Genomic DNA, 20,592 nt, shown 5'->3' with positions numbered 1-20,592 from the left:
GGGCCTGAGAGCAGCAGGGCTCCACCTGGGACTCCCGAGAAACCTGAGGTCACAGGGCACCTGTCTGAGGTTGCACAGCGAGGGCTGCAAGGCCAGGACTGGGACAGGGCAGGACACAGAGCCTGGTGTGGGGTAGGCCCTGGCCTAACTCCTCCTGTCCCACCCCCCACCCTCCCATGCTCCCTTCTCATCCTAGAGATCCCCTTTGGTCTGGGAAACAAGATCACCATCAGCACAGACGATTTTGAAGGTATGCGGGACCCTCCTAGGTAGTTCTGGAATCTGTATCGTTCTGGAAACTCTGTATAGTTCTGGAAACTCTGTATAGTTCTGGAATCTGTATAGTTCTGGAAACTCTGGGAGGTGAGCTGGCAAGAAGGCAGAAACTGTCCCTGTGCAGGGTGTGGGGGATCAGGGCAGGTGGGGCCTAGTCGGAGGCAGCCAGAGTGCTGGGGTCACTGTGGCCCATCTGGCTGTGGCCCTCCTGGAGGAGGGAACACGTTGGGAAAAGTCCTGGCCAGGGCAGGGGGAGACCTGGGTTCTGGCCCCAGCTATGCCCAGCATTGCTGGGTGACCTGGAGCCAATTACTACCCCTGTCTTGGGGATGGGTGGAGATGTAGTTCCCTCCTCCATGGAATGAGGCACTGAGATTAGGGGGTCTCTGAAGGACCACCCATCTCGGCCCCGGGTGACTCTGATTCCAGATACTGTGACCATCCCCTCACCGCCGACCAATGTCCACGCCAGCGAGATCCGAGAGGCCTACGTGGTTCTGGCCTGGGAGGAGCCGAGGCCCCGGGGCAGAGCGCCACTGGCATACTCCCTGGAGAAGGTAGGGGACCCCGAGGCCCCAGCCCCAGGCCAGCCTGAGAAACAGCGTGCTGTGGGACCCTGGGCAGTGTCCCCTGGGGAGGCCGTCAGAGAATAAAAAAGAAGCCCCTGGCTGGAAGGGCCCAGGCATGGCTGCACACAGAGGCACGGGGATGGATTGAATAGCCTTTGCGGCTACCTCTAGCCCTGGGAGGCCAGTCACTGCTGGTTGTTCCTGAGGCTGTTCATGGAAGTACACAAAATACAAGGCACAGACAACAATGACAATATGATCCACCACTTCCTGGGTACCTCCCTGCCCCCAAGTCGGCTGGCATCAGACCACACACTGGGCCAAGCACTTCTTGGTGGGACTATGTTGGGAGGGAAACGAGGCTGGTACCCTCCAGCCAGGGACAGGAACCAGCAGCACTTGCAGAGCCTACGGAGTGATTAGCACTAGGAGGTGGCTCTCACTGGGGATCGAGTGGGGTCAGGGGAGACCTTGGCGAGGATGCAGCAGGTCTTGTAGAGTGGACTTCACAGTGGAGGGGAGGCAGGACGGCGGAGTAGAAGACAGCATGGGTGTTAAAATCTGTTCAAATCCTGCCTTCTGCTGTGTGATCCTGAGTGAGTGTCCTAACTTCTCTGAGCCTCAGTTTCCTCCAGCATAGAATAGAGAACCTGCCCTGTGAAGATGAAATAAAACACAGCCCGCAGCCAGAGCCTGCAGTCCCCGGGATCTGTCAGTGCTTCCCAAGGAGATGTTCTTGACTATCTCCCTGAAGTCAGAGACTAAGTTTATCTTCTCACTACTTTCTGTGCCCAGCACAATGCCTGGCACAAACCAGGTGGACAGAGAAGGTTTAGGGAATAAATGCATTTAACATTTTCAGGGAGGAATCTCTGGCTCTGGTTATCTAAACGGGCCTCTCTTTTCACCCTCATGGGTAATCCTTTTTCTCTGACGTAGGAAAGCTATAGATAATTGGGGACTGGTTTTGCGAGGTGGTAGGGTATCATGGTGGAGATGTTGGCGTCAGACTGCTTAGGTTCAAATCCTATCTCTGCTACTTACCAGCTGTGTGACTTTGGGCAAGTTACTTAGTTTCTCTATACGCCTCTTTCTTCTTCCATAAAATGATAATAATCATACACAGCTTGTAGGGTTAATGTGAGGATCAAATTAATTAGCGCGCATAAAGACTTAGAATAGAGCCTGGCACACAGTAGGAGCTCAGCAGTCTTCATGGTTTCTTATGGTGATTTCTTGTCCTGCCTGGTCTAGGCCACTGACAGCCAGATGGGCTTGGGAGGGGGAAGACCACAGAGGATGGAATCAGTGGGTCCTCTGGTGCTTCTAGGTCTTAACTCTCTTGCCCAGACTCAGCAGAAACGGTCTCTGGGTGCCTCTCTCATCTGTATCACCCTGGGCTCTTCACCCTCCATCTGCCCAGAGACTCAGAGTTTCTGGCTGCTTTCTGGGTCCCTGACACTGTGGAGAGTAAACAGGTTTGCAGCTACCCACACCTGAGCGAAGTGAAATGCCATATCCACCAGTTATTAGATGCAGGACTTTTGGCCAAATTACCGAAACTTTCTGAACCTGACTTCCCTCATCGGCAGAGAAATTAACACCTTCCTGCAGGGTTATTGTGAGAACTCATTCTTTCATTCATTCATTTGCCCCAGAAACATAGATGGAGCACCTGCCATGTGCCAGTGCTGTTCTCGGTCCTGGGGACACAGCAGGCGGGGGAGGGAGTGCCGATGATAAACGGGGTAAATCAGTAGATTACGCACAGTAGTGAGTGGTAGGCGCTAAGGAGAAAGACGTCGAGCAGGGAGGGGAACTTGAAGTGTGGGGAGAGGAGGTGCTGACATTTTCAGATGGAGTGGCTGGGAGGGCCTCCCCACTCCCCAGGAAGGTGGGTTTTGAATAAAGGCCTACAGGAAGCCAGCCAAGAGATTTCTGGGGGAAGAACATTCCAGGCTGAGAGACGAGCAAGAGCGAAGGCCCGGACGGAGGTGGGATTTGGGCCCTTAGGGAACAGCAGAGAGGCACAGAGACTAAGGGCAAAGGGAACGGTGGCCAGACAGACCAAGGGGTCAGGCCATGGGGAAGCTTTTGCTCTGAGGGAGATGCGGGGCTTGGCAGAAGGGAACAGAGAACAAGACGGAAGGGGGTTATAGGTAGAAACGGAGGGGAGACCAGCCAAGAGGCTATTCAGATCATTCAGGCGCGAGGTACTGACAGCCTGCATCAAGGTTATGGTGGGGAGCATGAGGGCGATAAAGCATGGCTGGGTTCTGGGTAAATTTTGAAGAGTGAGTCAACTGGGTTTGTTGTTGGAGCACATTTAGGGCATGAGACAAAGAGAGGAAGAGCCAAGGGTGGCTCCAGGGATTCACCTGGGGGACTGGAAGGATGGGGGCCACCAACACAATGCAGGTGTGGGAAGCTCTGGAGCTGCATCGTGGACAGGCTGGACGTGAGGTCTCGGTAGGTATCCAGGTGGAGAGGCAGGGAGGCAGATGGGGCAGAGCTCCGTGCTCAGGGGCAGCCTGGGCTGAGTATAGAGGACCATGAAAGCACATGGGCTGGGGACAGAGATCATTGGAGGTGACCAGTACAGAGCCGGTCTGGGCAACCGCTTAGCCAATGTGAGTTCCTCTGTTTCTTCAGTCAGTCATAGGTAGTGGCACCTGGGAGGCCATCAGCACAGAAAGCCCTGTGAAATCTCCGAGATTCGCCGTTCTGGACCTGGAGAAAAAGAAGTCATATGTCTTCAGAGTGCGAGCAATGAACCAGTATGGCCTGAGCGATCCCTCAGAGCCCAGTGAGCCCATCGCCTTGCCGGGCCAGCCAGGTACCCTCATGATGCAGGGGGTCGGGGAGGAGGCAGGCCAGGCCAGGCTCAAGACCTGAAGCTGCAAGGACAAAGCCCTGCCCACTTCCCTGTCCCTGCTCCCTTCTACCCATCATGAAGCTGAAAGGCAATTTGACCTCAGGCCTGGGGAGTTTTAAGACATCAGAAATTACATTTCTCTGGGCAGGAGGCTCATGGAGGGAGACAGCCTTCTGCTTTTTTCCAGATCAGCAACGAATGGGTTACAGAGTGCAGCTGGGTCCCGCACAGCAGCTGTGTAAGCGAGTGGTCCCTCCATTCTACAGGTCTCTGGCCTGCCCCTAGACCCTGCAGCTCACTGCCAAGCAGCCCCTGGCACCCTCTCTGGTGGAAGTTGAGCTGTCCCACCTGAGCCCTGGCTTACCAGGCAGGACACTGCTCATCTGCAGCATAACGGGGGACCTGGGAGAGTCATTTCCAAGCTGCACACCTTACTGTCCTCAACTGGCAAACCCATTGTGTTTTTTTGGGTTTGTTTTTGGTTTTTTTTGTTTTTTTTTGAGACAGAGTCTCGCTCCGTCGCCCAGGCTGGAGTGCAGTGGCGCGATCTCCACTCACTGCAAGCTCCGCCTCCCAGGTTCACGCCATTCTCCTGCCTCAGCCTCCCGAGTAGCTGGGACTACAGGCGCCTGCCACCGCACCCAGCTAATTTTTGTATTTTTAGTAGAGATGGGGTTTCACCGTGTTAGCCAGGATGGTCTCGATCTCCTGACCTCGTGATCCACCCGTCTCGGCCTCCCAAAGTGCTGGGATTACAGGCGTGAGCCACCGCGCCTGGCCCAAACCCATTGTTTTAAAGGGCCTCGTTACTGCTCCTACCTCTGGCTCCTTCCTGAGTCTCCCAATTGCAACTCCATCCTGACCCCAGCTTCCCAGGGCTCCCACCTCTGAGACCTCTGGATTCTGAGGTTCTTTACCCTTTCATCAGATTAGAAGGTTCCCTGTAGCTGCCATCACAACCAGCCCTTTAAGGAACCTTTCTACAGTGCCACCTATGCAAGAAAAGCCTGGTTTGCTGAAGGTCCCATTTGGAGAAGATTTCAAAGTTCTAGATTTGTTCTGCTTCAATAATTTAGAAGGGAAAAAGTACACACACGCACATGCACACGCACACGCACACACAGCACGTATGAACAAGTTGGTGAGCAAGTGGTGTTTTTCTTTAATTCTGGTGAACATTTGGTTTTGATTTGGGGCCTGGCCAGTGAGCAGTTTGTCATCAGATGTGGGCAGTCTCTGGACCATAAACCAGACTTAAATTGTACCAGGCAAGGCTCTGGTATAATTCAGAAAGGAAGGGAGGGCAGGGCTAGAGGTGAAACCTTCAAAGAGGTGAGGGGTGAAGACCTGGGATAGGCAGGACCCTTAGGAATAAGAATAAGAAGACAGGAGAAAAAATGGAGCAGGTCAAGGAACAGTAGCTTGGAGGAGTCCAATGTTTGGGGGCCAAAAGAAAATAGAGAACCACCAAAGGATGTGTAAGGAATTTAGAAATAAAAAGAGAACTAGGAAGATCATGCACCTGCCATCCATCAGTCCATCTATCCATCCATCTATCCATTTATTCATCCATGAATCCACCTGTCTACTCATCCATCCATTCATCCATCCATCTATCCATCCATCCATCCATCCATCAATCTATCCATCCATCCATCATCCATCCATCCATCTATCCATCCATCCATTCATCCACATATCCACCTGTCCATCCATCCATCCATCCATTCATCCATCCATCCATCCATCCATCCATCCATCCATCCATCCATCCAACCAACCATCTATCCATCCATTCATTCAACCAACTATCCATCTATCCATTAAACAAGTTACAGCAGCCCCTACCTCAAGGAGCTTAGTTTCAGGGAGCCACGAAAATCGGTAGAGAAGTTTCAAGGAAAGAAAACTGAGATTAAAGATAAGGACTGAGGAAAGCTATCAGATTTGGTGACTTTTGAGTGAGAGAGAGTGTGTATGTAAGGATGAATGAGTGAGTATGCTTTTGTGCTTTAGTGAGGAAGCAGAGATGCTCGGAGGTAAGGGGAGAGAGGACTTTTAGGATACACTTCTGGGTCTATGGAAGAGTTCCCAAAGTCCCCAGCAGGTCAGGAATTCATGCACCTTGATTGCTGTGGGAGGTCCTTCTGGCCTCTCCCCATGCTCCTCCCCTTCCCCAGCCTGTCAGAGCCATGTAACTCAACCTTCTCATTCAGCCCATGTTTCTATTTTTTAGCTACCCTCCCTCCTCCAGCTCAAGTTCAAGCTTTCCGAGACACGCAGACCTCTGTCACCCTGACTTGGGATCCCGTGAAAGACCCAGAGCTCCTGGGTTATTACATCTACTCCCGGGAGGTGGGGTCATCTGAGTGGCAAACAGTTAACAACAAACCCATCCAAGGCACCAGGTACGTCTGCCCACCTGTATCAGTCTGTTCTCACACTGCTATAAAGACATACCTGAGACTGGGTGATTTCTTTTATAGAGAGGTTTAATCAGCTCACAGTTCTGCGAGCTATACAGGCCTCTGCTTCTGGGGAGGCCTCAGGAAACTTATGATTGTGGAGGAAGGCGAGGAGGAAGGAAGCATGTCTTACATGGCGGGAGCAGGAGAGGGAGAAAGAGCAAAGCGGGAAGTGCTAACACTTACAAACAACCAGATCTCGTGAGAACTTGCTCCCTGTCTTGAGAACAGCAAATCTAATCTCCTCCTACGAGGTCCCTCCCCCAACACTGGGGATTACAATTCAACATGAGATTTGGGTGGAGGCACAGAGTCAAACCAGATCACCCCCCTTCCTGCACCAGGCATCCTTGAAGGGAGGCCATAATAATAATGAAGCCCAGCGTTTCACAGTATTTACCCTGCGTCAGGTACTGTTCTAGCATTTTTCCTATGTGAGGTCATCTAGTTCTACCTGCAAGCCTATACGTGTAGGACTATTATTTTTATTATTTTACAGATGAAGAAACTGAGGCTTGGAGAGGTTACATAAGGTTACATAACTTGCCAAAGCCCCTGTAGCTTAGTAAGTGGCAGGACTGGGACTTGAACCCAGATGGTCTTTTACAAACCTCATTGAGAATGTGCTATTTGCAGGACTCCATGGATAGAGATGACCATGCCTTGGTCTCATCCCTCCAGGAGCTTACAGCCAGAGAGAGGTGGGGAGGGCAGAGCAGTGGAGAGCTTTGGAGCCAGGGAGGCCTGTGTTTAGGCTCCATACCACCCCTCACCCTTTCTGTATTAGTCAGGGTTCTCTAGAGGGACGGACTAACAGGATACATGTACCTATGAAAGGGAGTTTATTAAGGAGTATTGACTCACACAATCACAAGGTAAAGTCCTACAACTGGCTGGCTGTCTGCAAGCTGAGGAGCAAGGAAGCGTGTTCGAGTCCTAAAACCTCAAAAGTAGGGAGGCCAACAGTGCAGCCTTCAGTTTGTGGCCGAAGGCCTGAGAGCTCCTGGCAAACCACTGGTGTAAGTCCGAGTCCAAAAGCTGAAGAAATTGGAGTCCAATTTTCAAGGGCAGGAAACATCCAACGTGGAAGAAAGATGAAGGCTAAAGATCATCCAGTCTCCTCCGTCCATACTCTTCCACTGCTTTATCCTAGTCACGCTGGCAGCTGATTAGATGGTACCCACCCAGATTGAGGGTGGGTCTGCCTCTCCCAGTCCACTGACACAAATGGTAATCTTCTTTGGCAACCCTCACCGACACACCCAGGAACAATACTTTGCATCCTTCAGCCAATCAAGTTGACACTCAACCATCACCCTCCCTAAGCATCAGTTCCTTCCTCTGTAAACCAGGAGGGTGGGGCCACATTCATGGCCTCTTGACATTCCAACTCACACTCCACTCTGAGGTTCACTCCTCATCCCCTGGCCCTGAAAGACCCTCATCCTAGCAGGCACAGTGAGTCCTGGGGCTTCTGGGCTAGTAACTTCTCTTGATATAGGAGCTCTGTCGGGGAGAGGGCTTAGGTGATAATACCTCTCCCTTTCCTTTCCATCAGACAACTTGCCAAGCCCTGAGCACACCTGACTGGGCTGCCTGCACCCTGGGCCATGAGCCAAGGTCATCTGACCGAGAAAAAGGAACAGCCCCAGTGCCCCATTGGTCTTTGGTGCCTCACAGTTAGCTGTGAGGGGTCCCTCATAATTTGTTACTAGAAACAGATAAAATTCCCAAGTTGGAGAATAATCAGGTTTTTGACAAATTAGCTCAGAGTCAAGCTTATCCCTAGAATAAGACCTCTCCTCCAACTTGCATTCAGCTGTGCTTCCCTGAAGGGGACGGCAGGGGTTGGAGGGCTGGCACGAATGGGGTGGCATGACCGAGGGACGTGGCATACAGAAGTGAAGGTGGCATGCTGCTCTGGCATGTCCAGAGAACTTGTCCCATATGTGCATGTCATCTGTTACATGTGTCATGACTGGAAAGAGGCTAAACCCTGCTGCCCAGGAGTTGGAGCCTAGGGCAACAGCAGAAAAGGAGCTAAGTTGGGCTGTGGTGGCCCAGGTCACTGTGGAATCATCAGGCTCCACAGAGCCTGGCTCGCAAAAATGTCTGAATGAATGAATGAATGAATGAATGAATGAATGAATGGTGGGTGGGCAGGTGCTACACTGGTGCTCAGGAGACCTGGCTACCATCTGGGCTGAGCCCCTAATTGGCTGTGTACTCTTGGCCATCTCGGCCTCTGTGGTAGTGCTTCCCTACTCGTAACATGAAAAAACGGGATCGTTTCACCCCTAAGGGACCTTCCAACACCCAAGACTTTGTCCTCATCTCCAAAAAAGGGATAAGTAACAGCATCTTCCTCAGAGGGTGTTATGAGGAGCACCTGGTGGATAGACATAAAGTGAGTGCCAGACAAGGGCACGCTGCTATCAGCATTATTGTCATTGTCATCTGTTGTCAACGGGGTCTGGTCTGGGGAGTCATCCCAGCCTCCCCTGTTCAGGTGCTGCCTGACCATCACCCACTTCAGTGCTCCCTCTGTCCCATAAAGCCATGTTCCCCCTTTAGAGGCACTTGTCCCCAAGCAGAGAGCTCGCTGCTCTGCCAGCTGTCAACACTTGATGTGACTGAAGTCCTGGGGACTCCTCAGGGACCACTAGCTGAGAGGAGCTCCCTGCAAAACAAGATTTGCTCTAGGAGAATGTTGATAGGTAAAAAGAGAGAGAGGGCCACAATTTGGGTCTTATCAAGAAGGGACAGGATGAAAAGGACATTTTTCTCTAAGCCAGAGCATCCTTGCGTGTCCCTGGATGACAACTGTCTTTGAGGGCTCTGAAAGGACTCCGTGTTTTTGCATCACAGCATTAGTGCAAGCATTAACAGCCACATGTTCTTTTTCAAGGACAAAGCCCAAAGTCTTGAAGATGTACCATGTGGCGCTGGGTCCAGGGTTGGCTGCCTTTGCTTTAAATTAGGACCTTTCCTAGCGTGTTTGCATGTTAAGGGTGGATCTGGAAAAGCAAACATCCTTTAAAACCCTTAGGTCTACCCCCTCCACGGTGTCATCTCGGGCATTGCCATGGGATCAAGGGCAATATTTTTAGGAAGAATTGACCTGGAACTTTCAAATTCTACCACGCTGGTGACCACTTATTCCACAAAGTTGTTCTAGAAAGTTTGGGAATGTCTCCAGGCTGTTTGTACATCCGTGAAAGCTGCACGTTTCCCTCCCAGGTTTACAGTTCCCGGGCTGAGGACAGGCAAGGAGTACGAGTTTTGTGTCAGGTCAGTCAGCGAGGCTGGGGTAGGCGAGAGCTCAGCCGCCACCGAACCCATCAGGGTCAAGCAGGCTCTGGGTGAGTCCAAGGGCAGGTCCAGCCTGCAAACCTCCCTGGGCTGGGCGGGGAGCTGGGGCTCATAGACCACATCTTGGAGGGCCCAGTGCTGGTGGCTTGTGGCACACACGACCTCTGAGGGAAACTGGAGCTGGCCCTGGCTGCCCTTTCCTTTGGGAAGGAAGTAACCATGGCTTGAGGTCATGGGATGAGGCCTGAGCAGCTCTAGCGGGTGGGGAAGCCCTCAGGCCCAGAAACCCGAGGCTCCGATGCCCTCCTGAGGCACAGATACTGCTGGCTCAGGGAAAAACCCCTGGAGTAGGGCGGGCACCAACTAGGGGAGGCTCATCGGCTCCCTCAGGCCCCACTGTCCAATCCAGCCACCCTAGGGAGCAGCTGTCCTCACCTCCTTACCTCCCTGTAGCTACCCCGTCTGCCCCATATGGCTTTGCCCTCCTGAACTGCGGGAAGAATGAAATGGTCATTGGGTGGAAACCCCCCAAGCGTCGTGGAGGTGGCAAGATCCTGGGCTACTTCCTGGACCAGCATGACTCAGAAGAGCTGGACTGGCACGCGGTTAATCAGCAGCCCATCCCCACCCGGGTCTGCAAGGTAAGGCTGGAAGGTGGCCCCAGCCTGTGTCATGACTGGTTTAGCAGAGACCGGAGGGCAGTGCTTGAGTCTTGGAGTCTGACAGAATCTGACAGAGGTCTCAAGTTCCCCTGCCTCAGCCATCCAGATCATTTTCCAGTGCAGACCCACCTTGAACAGAACTGTTTAGAGCTCCCAAGAATCCCAGCACTTTGGGAGGCTGAGGCGGGTGGATTGCTTGAGCTCAGGAGTTCGAGACCAGTCTGCAACATGTTCAAAACCCTGTCTCTACAAAAAATACAAAAATTAGCTGAGTGTGGTGGCACGCACCTGTAGTCCCGGCTACTCGAGAGGCTGACACGGGAGGACTGCATGAGCCCAGAAGGTCGAGGCTGCAGTGAGCCATGTTCGTGCCACGGCACTCCAGCCTGGGTGACAAAGTGAGACCATGTCTCAAAAAATAAACACAAAAGCAAAGCCCCCACAGACCTCCTGCTCTGAGTCGCTCCCCATCCCTCCCCCAGCCTCAGTCTCACAGTTTGCGTTTCTGCTCTTCAAGGTCAGTGACCTTCGTGAAGGCCACTTTTATGAGTTCCGTGCCCGGGCTGCCAACTGGGCAGGTGTTGGCGAGCTGTCGGCACCCAGCAGCCTGTTCGAGTGCAAAGAGTGGACAATGCCCCAGCCAGGTGAGAGGCCTGCAGGCCTGAAGTCCTGTGCCTGCCCTTCCCTCCTTCCCCAAACCTACCCAATGAGATGAAGGCCGCAGCACTCCTCTGTGCATTCAGGCTTGCACTGTTTGTCCTGCACCCCAGGCCCCCGGCCCTTCCACAAACCCACTCTGTAATTCCTGACACAAATGGAGTCCTAAGCCTGTCTTAAAGGACCCCTGATCTGGGCCATCAACTGGCCCAGCACAAACTATTTCCCAACCCAAGACCCTGCCTGCTTCTGGACACAGACCAATCTCCAGCCCCAAAGGTGCGCTGCTAGGGTGAGCAACTAGTCCTGGTTTGCCTGAGACTTTCAGTTTACTACTGAAAATCCCATGTCCCAGGAACCCTCTTAGTCTTGGACAAATGGACAGTTGGCCACCCTACCCACTGTTCCCATTAACCCTGTAAGCCTTCTCACCAATGAGCCCCTCACCTCCCACTGAGGAAGGAGAATCACACCTTTCCATCGTTTTGTTCAGCTCAGTTCTGTTTTCTACACAAAACCTCTACCTGAGTGGCAGATAACTAAAACATGATGCTTTTGACAGCAACAATTATAAACAACTAATATTTATCGGGTACCTACTAGGTACCAAACACTTCTCATAAATTATCTCACTAATGCTCACAAAAGCACTATATTACAAGAATTATTATTATCCCCATTTTACAGATGGGGGGATAGGAACAAAGAGGCTAACTATCTCGCCCAAAGTCCCCATATCTGGAAGAGGTGGAGTTTTGACATGAATCCCAGAGGTCTGACTCTAGAAGTTACACCCTTGGCCCCCACACTAAACACTGAAGCACTTTAGAATGATTAGTGCTGTCTGGGATGGGGATGGGGAAGGTCAGGGAAGCTACTAGGAGGAGGGGAGGCTGAGCACATTTTGAAAAGTGAACCCTGTTTCAGGCCCAGAGCCAAGCTTTGTCATGATGCCAAGGTTGGCCCGGGCTTGGCGACACCCAGAGCAGGCCCTTCCTGGCTTGACTGTGACTGATGGATTGACAAGCTTGTTGACTGACTGCGGGGCTTGCTGCCCAACTCACACATCTCTGCCCATCTCTCATTTGTCACAGGCCCCCCGTACGATGTACGGGTGTCTGAGGTGCGGGCCACATCCCTGGTGCTGCAGTGGGAGCCCCCATTGTATACGGGAGCTGGGCCTGTCACAGGCTATCACGTCAGTTTCCAGGAGGAAGGCTCTGAGCAGTGGAAGCCAGTCACCCCAGGCCCCATCTCTGGCACCCACCTGAGGGTAAGTTCTTATGCCTTCATCTTCTGACTGGCCCTGAGCCTTCCCTGCCACTAGAACATTAGCACCAGAATGACCTCCAGACATCGTTGCCCTCACTTAATGGCAGCAGAGGACCAGAGAGGAAGAGCAATTTACCTAGGGTCACACAGCAAGTTGGAGGTGGGTCTGGCTGGCTGGTGCCCATATCCTGCTCCACGCTAGGCAGGCGCCTCCGTAAAGACTCACTTGCTATCAGCCAGGTATATCACCATTTGCACATGCATGCCCCCTGACCCCAGAATTCTGCTCCTGGGATTGAATTATAGAAAGGTAATTAGGCAAATGTGCAAAGATCTAAGGATAAGGATGCTTCTTATAGCCTTGTTTATAATGGCCCAAGCTGGAAACAACTGAAACATCTCTAAGTAGGGGTGTTGCTTAAGTTCATCACAGTGTATCTTAAAAGTAGAATCCTGTGCCAGGCAGTATAAAGAATAAGGCAGTTAAAGGAACAAGACGGTGTGAAGAATGGAGATGGGCAGGGCATGGTGGCTCATTCCTTTAATCTCAGCACTCTGAGGAGGCCGAGGTGGGAGGATTGCTGAAGCCCAGGAGTTCGAGACCAGCCTGGGAGACATGGAGAAACTTCATCTCTACAAAAAAAAAAAAAAAAAAAATTAGCCAGGTGTGGTGGTATACACCTGTAGTCACAGCTTCTCGGGAGTATCACCTGAAGTGGGAGGATCACCTGAGCCCAGAGAGGTCCAGGCTGCAGGGAGCTGTGATCGTACCACTGCACTCCAGCCTGAGGGACAGAGCAAGACCCTGTCTCAAAAAAAACAGAATGAGGTGGACCTACATGCATATATTAACAAAAAAAGGTATCCGTCCTATGTGGCTAAGAAAAGCAAAGCAGAATACAGAGTAGGATATTTATATGTGAATAGCATATAATATATATACATGTTATATATAACATAGATAAATAAACATGTATGCATGAGTACAAAGAGTGGACAATGCCCCAGCCAGGTGAGATGCCTGCAGGCCTGACAGAGGTCTCAAGTTCCCCTGCCTCAGCCATCCAGATCAGTTTCCAGTGCAGACCCACCTTGAACAGAACTGTTTAGAGCCCCCGAGCATCCCAGCACTTTGGGAGGCTGAGGCTACATGTTCCTTAATTTAAATGAGAAACAAACTGTAGAGTCTTTGGCTGAATGAGAAGTCTAGCAGAATCACTGGTTTTGTTCTGGAGTGGCGGTTGCTTTCACTTCCACCCGTGCGGGAGGTGAGGAAATCACAGAGTCTTCTCCTGGCCTAACCAAGACAATTCACAAACACTTAGACATGTCAGGAAACAAAGATGTCGCTGGAAGCATTATTAGCAGACACAAATTACTACCTGAGGCAACCAATCAGAGTTAGACTTCCAGGTGACCGAAGGCCACTTTCACAGGCCATAGTGTCTACACCTAGGGCCAGCGTGTCTCAGGGCCTCCTTTATTTGAGGAATATTTGTAAGAATGTGAGTGGATTAGGTTCCATTTTCTGCAGCCCTAGGGAAAGGTGAAGTATTTCTCCAGCCCGTTTTCCTGGGTGCTTTTCCCCAGCAGGCAGGAAGATATGCAGTTTTCAAGCCCATTCATCAACATTCTATTAGGGAGCAGCCGGAGGAAAGAAGGCTGGCTCAAGAAGCCCGTCACAATGGGAAAGAATAAGATACTAACAAATAGGATAGGTGCATGTCCTCTTTCTACCTGGATTATGTCCTTGGAAAAGTCTAAAAAGATTTTGCCCAGGCGCGGTGGGGGCTCATGCCTGTAATCCCAGCACTCTAGGAGACCGAGGCAGATCTCCTGAGGTCAGGAGTTCGAGACCAGCCTGGCCAACATAGTGAAACCTCGTTTCTACAACGAAAATACAAAAATCAGCCACATGTGATGGCGCATGCCTGTAGTCCCAGCTACGCAGAAGGCTGAGGCAGGAGAATCACTTGAACCTGGGAGGCGGAGGTTGCAGTGAGCCGAGATCATACCACTGCACTCCAGCCTGGGCCACAGAGTGAGATTCCATCTCAAAAAAAAACAAAAAAAAACACACACACAAAAAAAACTCTAAAAAGATTTTTACGTTGGCCGGGCACAGTGGCTCACACCTGTAATCCCAGCACTTTGGGAGGCTGAGACGGGCAGATCACGAGGTCAGGAGATCAAGACCATCCAGGGTAACACGGTGAAACCCCGTCTCTACTAAAAATACAAAAAATTAGCCGGGTGTGGTGGCGGGCGCCTGTAGTCCCAGCTACTTGGGAGGTGGAGGCAAGAGAATGGCATGAACCCGGGAGGCGGAGCTTGCAGTGAGCTGAGATTGCGCCACTGCACTCCCGCTGGGCAACAGGTGAGACTCCGTCTCAAAAAAAAAAAAAAAAAAAAAAAATTTTTACCAAATGGTTCATTCTGGTGATGTCTGGGGGAGGGCCTGCCAGGGGCGCTTTAGTCCTTCATGGCATGTTGTGCTCTGTCACTTAAAATGTTTTGCAACAAGTGTGTATTTCTTTTATAATTGGAAAAATTAAAATACCTTCATTTTACAAAAAATGAAATTAAAGCCACCTCAGACAGAATCAGGGAAGACAAGCCTCAGCCAGGGGACTCTGCTGAGACCTTGAGGTCTCCTGACCTCATATAGGTGAGGTCTTCACCTATATGAGTGGCTCGCCCCCTCCGCATGTACGTTGGCCCAGGCCAGGGCAGGACAGCCTTGGTGACCTGGCACCGGCTTCTGCATGTGGACTGTTGGCCACCATTCGGTCAGTAGCCACTGGCTAAACATTTTTTCACACCTGCTTTAATGCCAGGCCTGGACCAATTCCTAGGCATGAGACACTAAATAAGTCACAGTTGTTGGGTAGCAGGCAATAACAATACTGTGTGATAAATGTTGCAATTGAGGGGGTCTCAGGAATTCTGGACGCTCAAAAGAGAAGGTGAGAGGTGCTTCCTGGAATCCACGTGTCTGCCGAAACTGAGTGATGAAGCACAGGCTACAGTGGAGTGAGCCAGGAGGGAGGCGGGACGGCATCCCAGGCAGCGCACTCAGCAAAGGCAAAGGCAGGGAGGTGTGAAATGGTGTGATGGATGTGGGGACGCTGAGAGAGCTGTGGCGTGAAGGGGACAGATGGAGGGACAAGAGGACAACAGGCTAAGGCCAGGTTAGGAAGACTCTAGGTACTCAACCTCGAAATTTGAACTTGACCCTGAAGGCCCACTGAAAGATGTACACATCGGCCGGGCGCGGTGGCTCACGCCTGTAATCCCAGCACTTTGGGAGGCCGAGACGGGCGGATCACGAGGTCAGGAGATCGAGACCATCCTGGCTAACACGGTGAAACCCCGTCTCTACTAAAAAATACAAAAAACTAGCCGGGCGAGGTGGCAGGCGCCTGTAGTCCCAGCTACTCGGGAGGCTGAGGCAGGAGAATGGCGGGAACCCGGGAGGCGGAGCTTGCAGTGAGCTGAGATCCGGCCACAGCACTCCAGCCTGGGCGACAGAGCGAGACTCCGTCTCAAAAAAAAAAAAAAAAAAAGATGTACACATCATCAGATCGGCAGAGGGAAAGATAGACTTGGAGAGAAGGGTCCCAGGGCAGAAACGCCCTTTAGGAAACTGTTGGACGACCCCAGGTGAGGAGAAGCAAAGCCTCAATCATGGCTGTGGATGGGACCTGGAGGAAAGTGGCCACATTTAAGAAACATTAGGGAGGCTAGGCGTGGTGGCTCACACCTGTAATCACAGCACTTTTAGCGGCTGAGGCAGGTGGATTACCTGAGGTCAGGAATTCGAGACTAGCCTGGCCGACATGGTGAAACCCCATCTCTACTAAAAATACAAAAATCTGCCGGGCATGGTGGCGAGTGCCTGTAATCCTAGCTACTCGGGAGGCTGAGGTGGGAGAATTGCTTGAACCAGATAAGCAGAGGTTGCAGTGGGCAGAGATTGTGCCACTGCACTCCAGCCTGGGCGACAAGACTAAAACTTTGTCTCAAAAAAAAAAAAAAAAAAGAAAGAAAGAAACATTAGGGAAATGAAACAGATGGAACCTGGTGATTGGTGGAGACAGCCCAAGAAAAGGATGGCAAAGACAATCCCCAGGTGTTGAACGGCCATCTTTGTCACATGGAAAGATGAGGGACACAAGAAGAGAGAGGGTTTTCTTGTTGAGAGTGGCTCCCCGAGTGGTTTCCTGCACACTGGGGCCTGGGTTGCAGGAAAAGTCACTGCTGTCCTCAGTGCTGGTTCTTGCCCTCTGCCCCCAGGTTTCTGACTTGCAGCCAGGAAAGAGTTACGTGTTCCAGGTACAGGCCATGAATTCGGCTGGTCTGGGGCAACCGTCCATGCCCACCGATCCTGTGCTCCTGGAGGACAAGCCAGGTAAGGGTGGCCGGAGAGGCCAGAGCTCTGCCGCTGGGTTACACCGTTGGGGACGGGTGGTGTTCAAGGGAAGTTGGGAGAAGCCTGATGCTGTGCTAAGCTCTCACATTTCTCTGGCCCTCCAGCAAGCCCCTGAGGGAGGGGTCATCATCCCACATTGACACTGATTTTATTATAGCTCAGAGAAGATCAACCAGGTCACATGCTAGTATATGACAGAATCACCCACCTCTCCCAACTATAAAGCACGTTCTCTTTCCATTCTTTTAATTATTCATTCATTTAATAAATATTTGGTGATGCCCACGTTGCACTGTGAATACAGGAGTGAATGAGAGACTAAGATCCCTGCTCTAATGTAGGAGTAGGGGGAGCAGAGAGCAGTAAACAAGTAAACTATTGCATGAGGAAAGCGATTTAAGATAGAGATAAGTGCTTTATTATAAAAGAAACAGGATGATAGGATGGGGCAAGGTTGCTTAGCTAGGGCAGTCAAGGAGGGCCTCTCTGAAGAGGTGACATTTGAGGTGAGAAGGAGCCAGATCATGCAATGCCTTGGCAGCCACAGCAAGGAGTCAAATTTATTATTAAGAGCAATGGGCAGGCCCTGGAGGTTTAAGCAGGGGAGGGGTGTGACCTGGTTTATTATGTATAAACATCCACTGCCCTCTATTGGATCTCGCCCTCAGGTGCCCATGAGATCGAGGTTGGTGTGGATGAAGAGGGTTTTATCTATTTGGCTTTCGAAGCCCCTGAAGCCCCCGACGACTCAGAGTTTCAGTGGTCCAAAGACTACAAGGGCCCACTGGACCCCCAGAGGGTCACGATCGAGGATACAGTTAACAAGTAAGTGAGGCGAGAGGTGAAACAACTGCTCAATGAGACCCAAATACTGTCAGAGGAGCTGGCAGACACTCCTGCTGAGACCACAGGGCAGGACTCATCGATGATGGCTGAAAGGTGCTGCTCGGTCTTTCTCTGAGGACACTGACTGCAACCTTAGTGAGAAGAGTAGAGAGTGCACTTATGGGACTGCAATGGCGCTATTTTTTCTTTTCTTTTCTTTTCTTTCTTTTTTTTGAGACAGGGTCTTGCTGTGTTGCCCAGGCTGTGCGATGGCATGATCTCAGCTCACTGCAGCCTTGACCTCCCAAGCTCAAGCGACCCTCCCGCCTCAGTCTCCTGAGTAGCTTGACTACAGGCACATGTCACCACGCCCAGCTAATTTTTGTATTTTTTGTAGAGATGGGGTCTCACTCTGTTGTCTAGGCTTGTCTCTAACTCCTGAGCTCAACCAATGCTCCCCACTCAGCCTCTCAAAGTGCTGGGATTACAGGCGTGAGCCACTGCGCTCAGCCAATGGCACTGTTCTTTTGGAGATTCCTTTTCCGTAGGGAATTATATGTGTCCCTAACTCAGTACCTTCGAGGAGACCTTCAAAGAGGACTCGGTTTCTAGCCTGGGTGCCAGGGACTTGCTCTTACAAGTTCTCTGTACTTAGGTTCCTCATCTATAGCATGTAGAGTTGGACCAGATGACCACAAGGACCCCTGTCAGATGCCCCCATGTCTCACTCCTCCCCCAGCGGCTCATGGCCTCAGCTCTGTCCAGCAAGGCATAAAGCCTACGCCTCAAGCCGTGGAGGAGGTCAGGGTGGTGTGACCAGTGCAGACCCAGTGCCAGAGAGCCCAGATAATGGCACCATTGAAGGTGGGACCCTGAGGGGACCCTGAGGAGGTAGAAGGAGGCAGCTGCCTGTGCTTCCTGACTTGGCCAGCGTCTGCTTGTGGTACAGGCTCACCAGAGGCAACCTGGACTCCCTGGCTCCCGGGCCTCTAGTGCACAAGACTAAGGAGCTCCTCCCAGAGCCTCTGCTCTCCTCTCTCTGCCAGGTCCAAGGTCATCCTGAAAGAACCTGGCCTCGAGGATTTGGGCACCTACTCAGTCATAGTCACTGATGCCGATGAAGACATCTCCGCAAGCCACACGCTGACCGAGGAAGGTAATGCACCTGCCCCCCTCCCTGCCACCTCCCCAGAGAGAGAGTCCCAAACACAAATGCACACAGAGGTCAGCAAGAAGCAACCAAAATAAGTAAAGTGGCAATTTCCACAGAGAAGTAGGCCCTCACCCACCCATTCTTTCCATCAACAGATATCTATTAAGGACCTGCCACAGGCCAGGTAGGCCCTGGATATTACATCAGTGAACTCGACAGACAAAAATCCCCGCCCAGTGAAATTTACATTTTTCTGGTCTCTCTTTTGTTGTCCCACTTCTTTATTTTTAAATTATTACTATTATTTCTTGAGATGGAGTCTCGCTCTGTCGCCCAGGCTGGAATGCTGTGGCATGATCTCGGCTCACTGAAACCTCTGTCTCCTGGGTTCAAGCAATTTTTCTGACTGAGCTCCCTGAGTAGCTGGGACTACAGGTGCCTGCCACCACGCCGGGCTAATTTTTTGTGTTTTTAGTAGAGATGGGGTTTCACTGTATTAGCCAGGATGGTCTCAATCTCCTGACCTTGTGATCTGCCCACCTCAGCCTCCCAAAGTGTTGGGATTACAGGCGTGAGCCACTGTGCCTAGCCTGTTTTCCCACTTTTGGTAAAAGCAAAGGTACTAGAATTATTTTTGTTTCTTTCTGTAGCCCCCAAAAACAACAGTGCAAGTGTGATGATAAATTGCAAACAGCAGTTGGTCTGAGAAATGGGGTGACAATAGGGAGTGTTGAGTACTGTGGGTAACCAGAGAGTGAATACCACGTCTAAAGGACCATCCATATTTGATAAATTAAACTGAACCAAAGCCTGTGCTCACAGCCAATGAGATGCTCTGCTCCCTCCGTAGCAACCAGGACAGCCTTTGCCCATTTTCTGTCCTGCTCGTGGCACATGAGGCCTTTTGATTTTGTTAAGAAGCAGAAGCCAGAGAGACCCGGGTTCCAATTCCGGTTCCATAATTTGCTGGCTGATTTTGGACAAGTCATGCCACCTTCCTGGGCCTCAGTTTCCTCACCCATAAAAAGGGATTATAATCCCTGGCTGCCCCCACCTGAAACAATATTGTTATGCAGATACAATCAGATGATTCTATGCAAGCTAAAGCCATCCATGAAAATGATGGTGTTTTTTGGTTTTGTTTGCCGTGTGCTTGCCATGAATCTAGACTCATTGTGTTAAGGATTCTGGGGCTTACTAGAGAAAATGAGGCGTGGGCGCTGCCCCGCCAGTTCATCCACACAGTCTGTATTGTCTGAGCACCTACTGTGTACAAGACATTCACGTAGATTCAGAGCTCGCCTTAGCAGAAGAGGCAACACAAAGAAGCAGTCAGCAGGCCGGGCACAGTGGCTCACACCTATAATCCCAGCACTTTGGGAAGCTGAGGCGGGCGGATCACCTGAAGTCAGGAGTTCAAGACCAGCCTGGCCAACATGGTGAAACCCTGTCTCTACTAAAAATACAAAAAATTAGCTGGGCATGGTGGCACACTCCTGTAATCCCAGCTACTTGGGAGGCTGAGGCAGGAGAATCGCTTAAACCCTGGAGGCAGAGGTTGCAGTGAGCCAAGATCACACCATTGCACTCCAGCCTGGGTAACAAGAGCAAAACTCTGTCTCAAAAAAAAGAAAAGACAAAGAAGAAGAAACAGTCAGCAAATAAGACAGCATTCTAGAACAATCTGAGACTTCTGGGCTGCAGTGCTCTGTGTGGTCCAGACCCAGGGACACTAAGATAGCATATGACAGAGGTGAGCAATGAGGCCCTGGCACCAGTGGTCCCAGAGTGACCAGAGGCAGACAGTAATACTCAGCCCACAGCATTGCAGAGGACTAATGAAGTATGCAGAACCAGGCACATGGTAGGTGCTCCTCTAGGGAAGTAAGACTTGATCTAGGCCTTGAAGGACAGGGAGAAGATGCAACTTCAGGGTGGTCAGCAGCAGCCTTGGCATCACCCTCAGTGCCCCAGGGCAAAGGCCCACAGTATTCATCATGGCCCCTATGGAGCCAAGGGACCCCAACTTGGGGGGAGGTGTCTGTTGGAACTTTGACCCAGCACTGGATCATTGGATGGCTCCTGTGGGCCTCC

General features: G+C 51.4%; 1 protein-coding gene across 1 annotated transcript in view; it reads left to right on the top strand.

Moving 5' to 3' along the window:
- MYOM3 (myomesin 3) overlaps positions 1-20,592 on the top strand; it is a 60,153-nt gene that overhangs the window by 22,976 nt on the left and 16,585 nt on the right. Inside the window, exons 13-23 of the mRNA XM_025395242.1 lie at positions 197-250; positions 706-833; positions 3,498-3,681; positions 5,957-6,128; positions 9,426-9,547; positions 9,951-10,138; positions 10,677-10,803; positions 11,911-12,089; positions 16,385-16,499; positions 17,189-17,345; positions 18,392-18,501. Of these exons, the coding sequence (XP_025251027.1) occupies positions 197-250; positions 706-833; positions 3,498-3,681; positions 5,957-6,128; positions 9,426-9,547; positions 9,951-10,138; positions 10,677-10,803; positions 11,911-12,089; positions 16,385-16,499; positions 17,189-17,345; positions 18,392-18,501 (1,536 nt within the window). The remainder of the gene's footprint in view (positions 1-196; positions 251-705; positions 834-3,497; positions 3,682-5,956; positions 6,129-9,425; positions 9,548-9,950; positions 10,139-10,676; positions 10,804-11,910; positions 12,090-16,384; positions 16,500-17,188; positions 17,346-18,391; positions 18,502-20,592) is intronic.

Source organism: Theropithecus gelada, chromosome 1, assembly GCF_003255815.1.
Source record: "Theropithecus gelada isolate Dixy chromosome 1, Tgel_1.0, whole genome shotgun sequence".
NCBI classification, from domain to species: domain Eukaryota; kingdom Metazoa; phylum Chordata; class Mammalia; order Primates; family Cercopithecidae; genus Theropithecus; species Theropithecus gelada.
The sequence above is the reverse complement of the archived record's forward strand: the minus strand, read 5'-3'. Positions and strand labels throughout refer to the sequence as shown.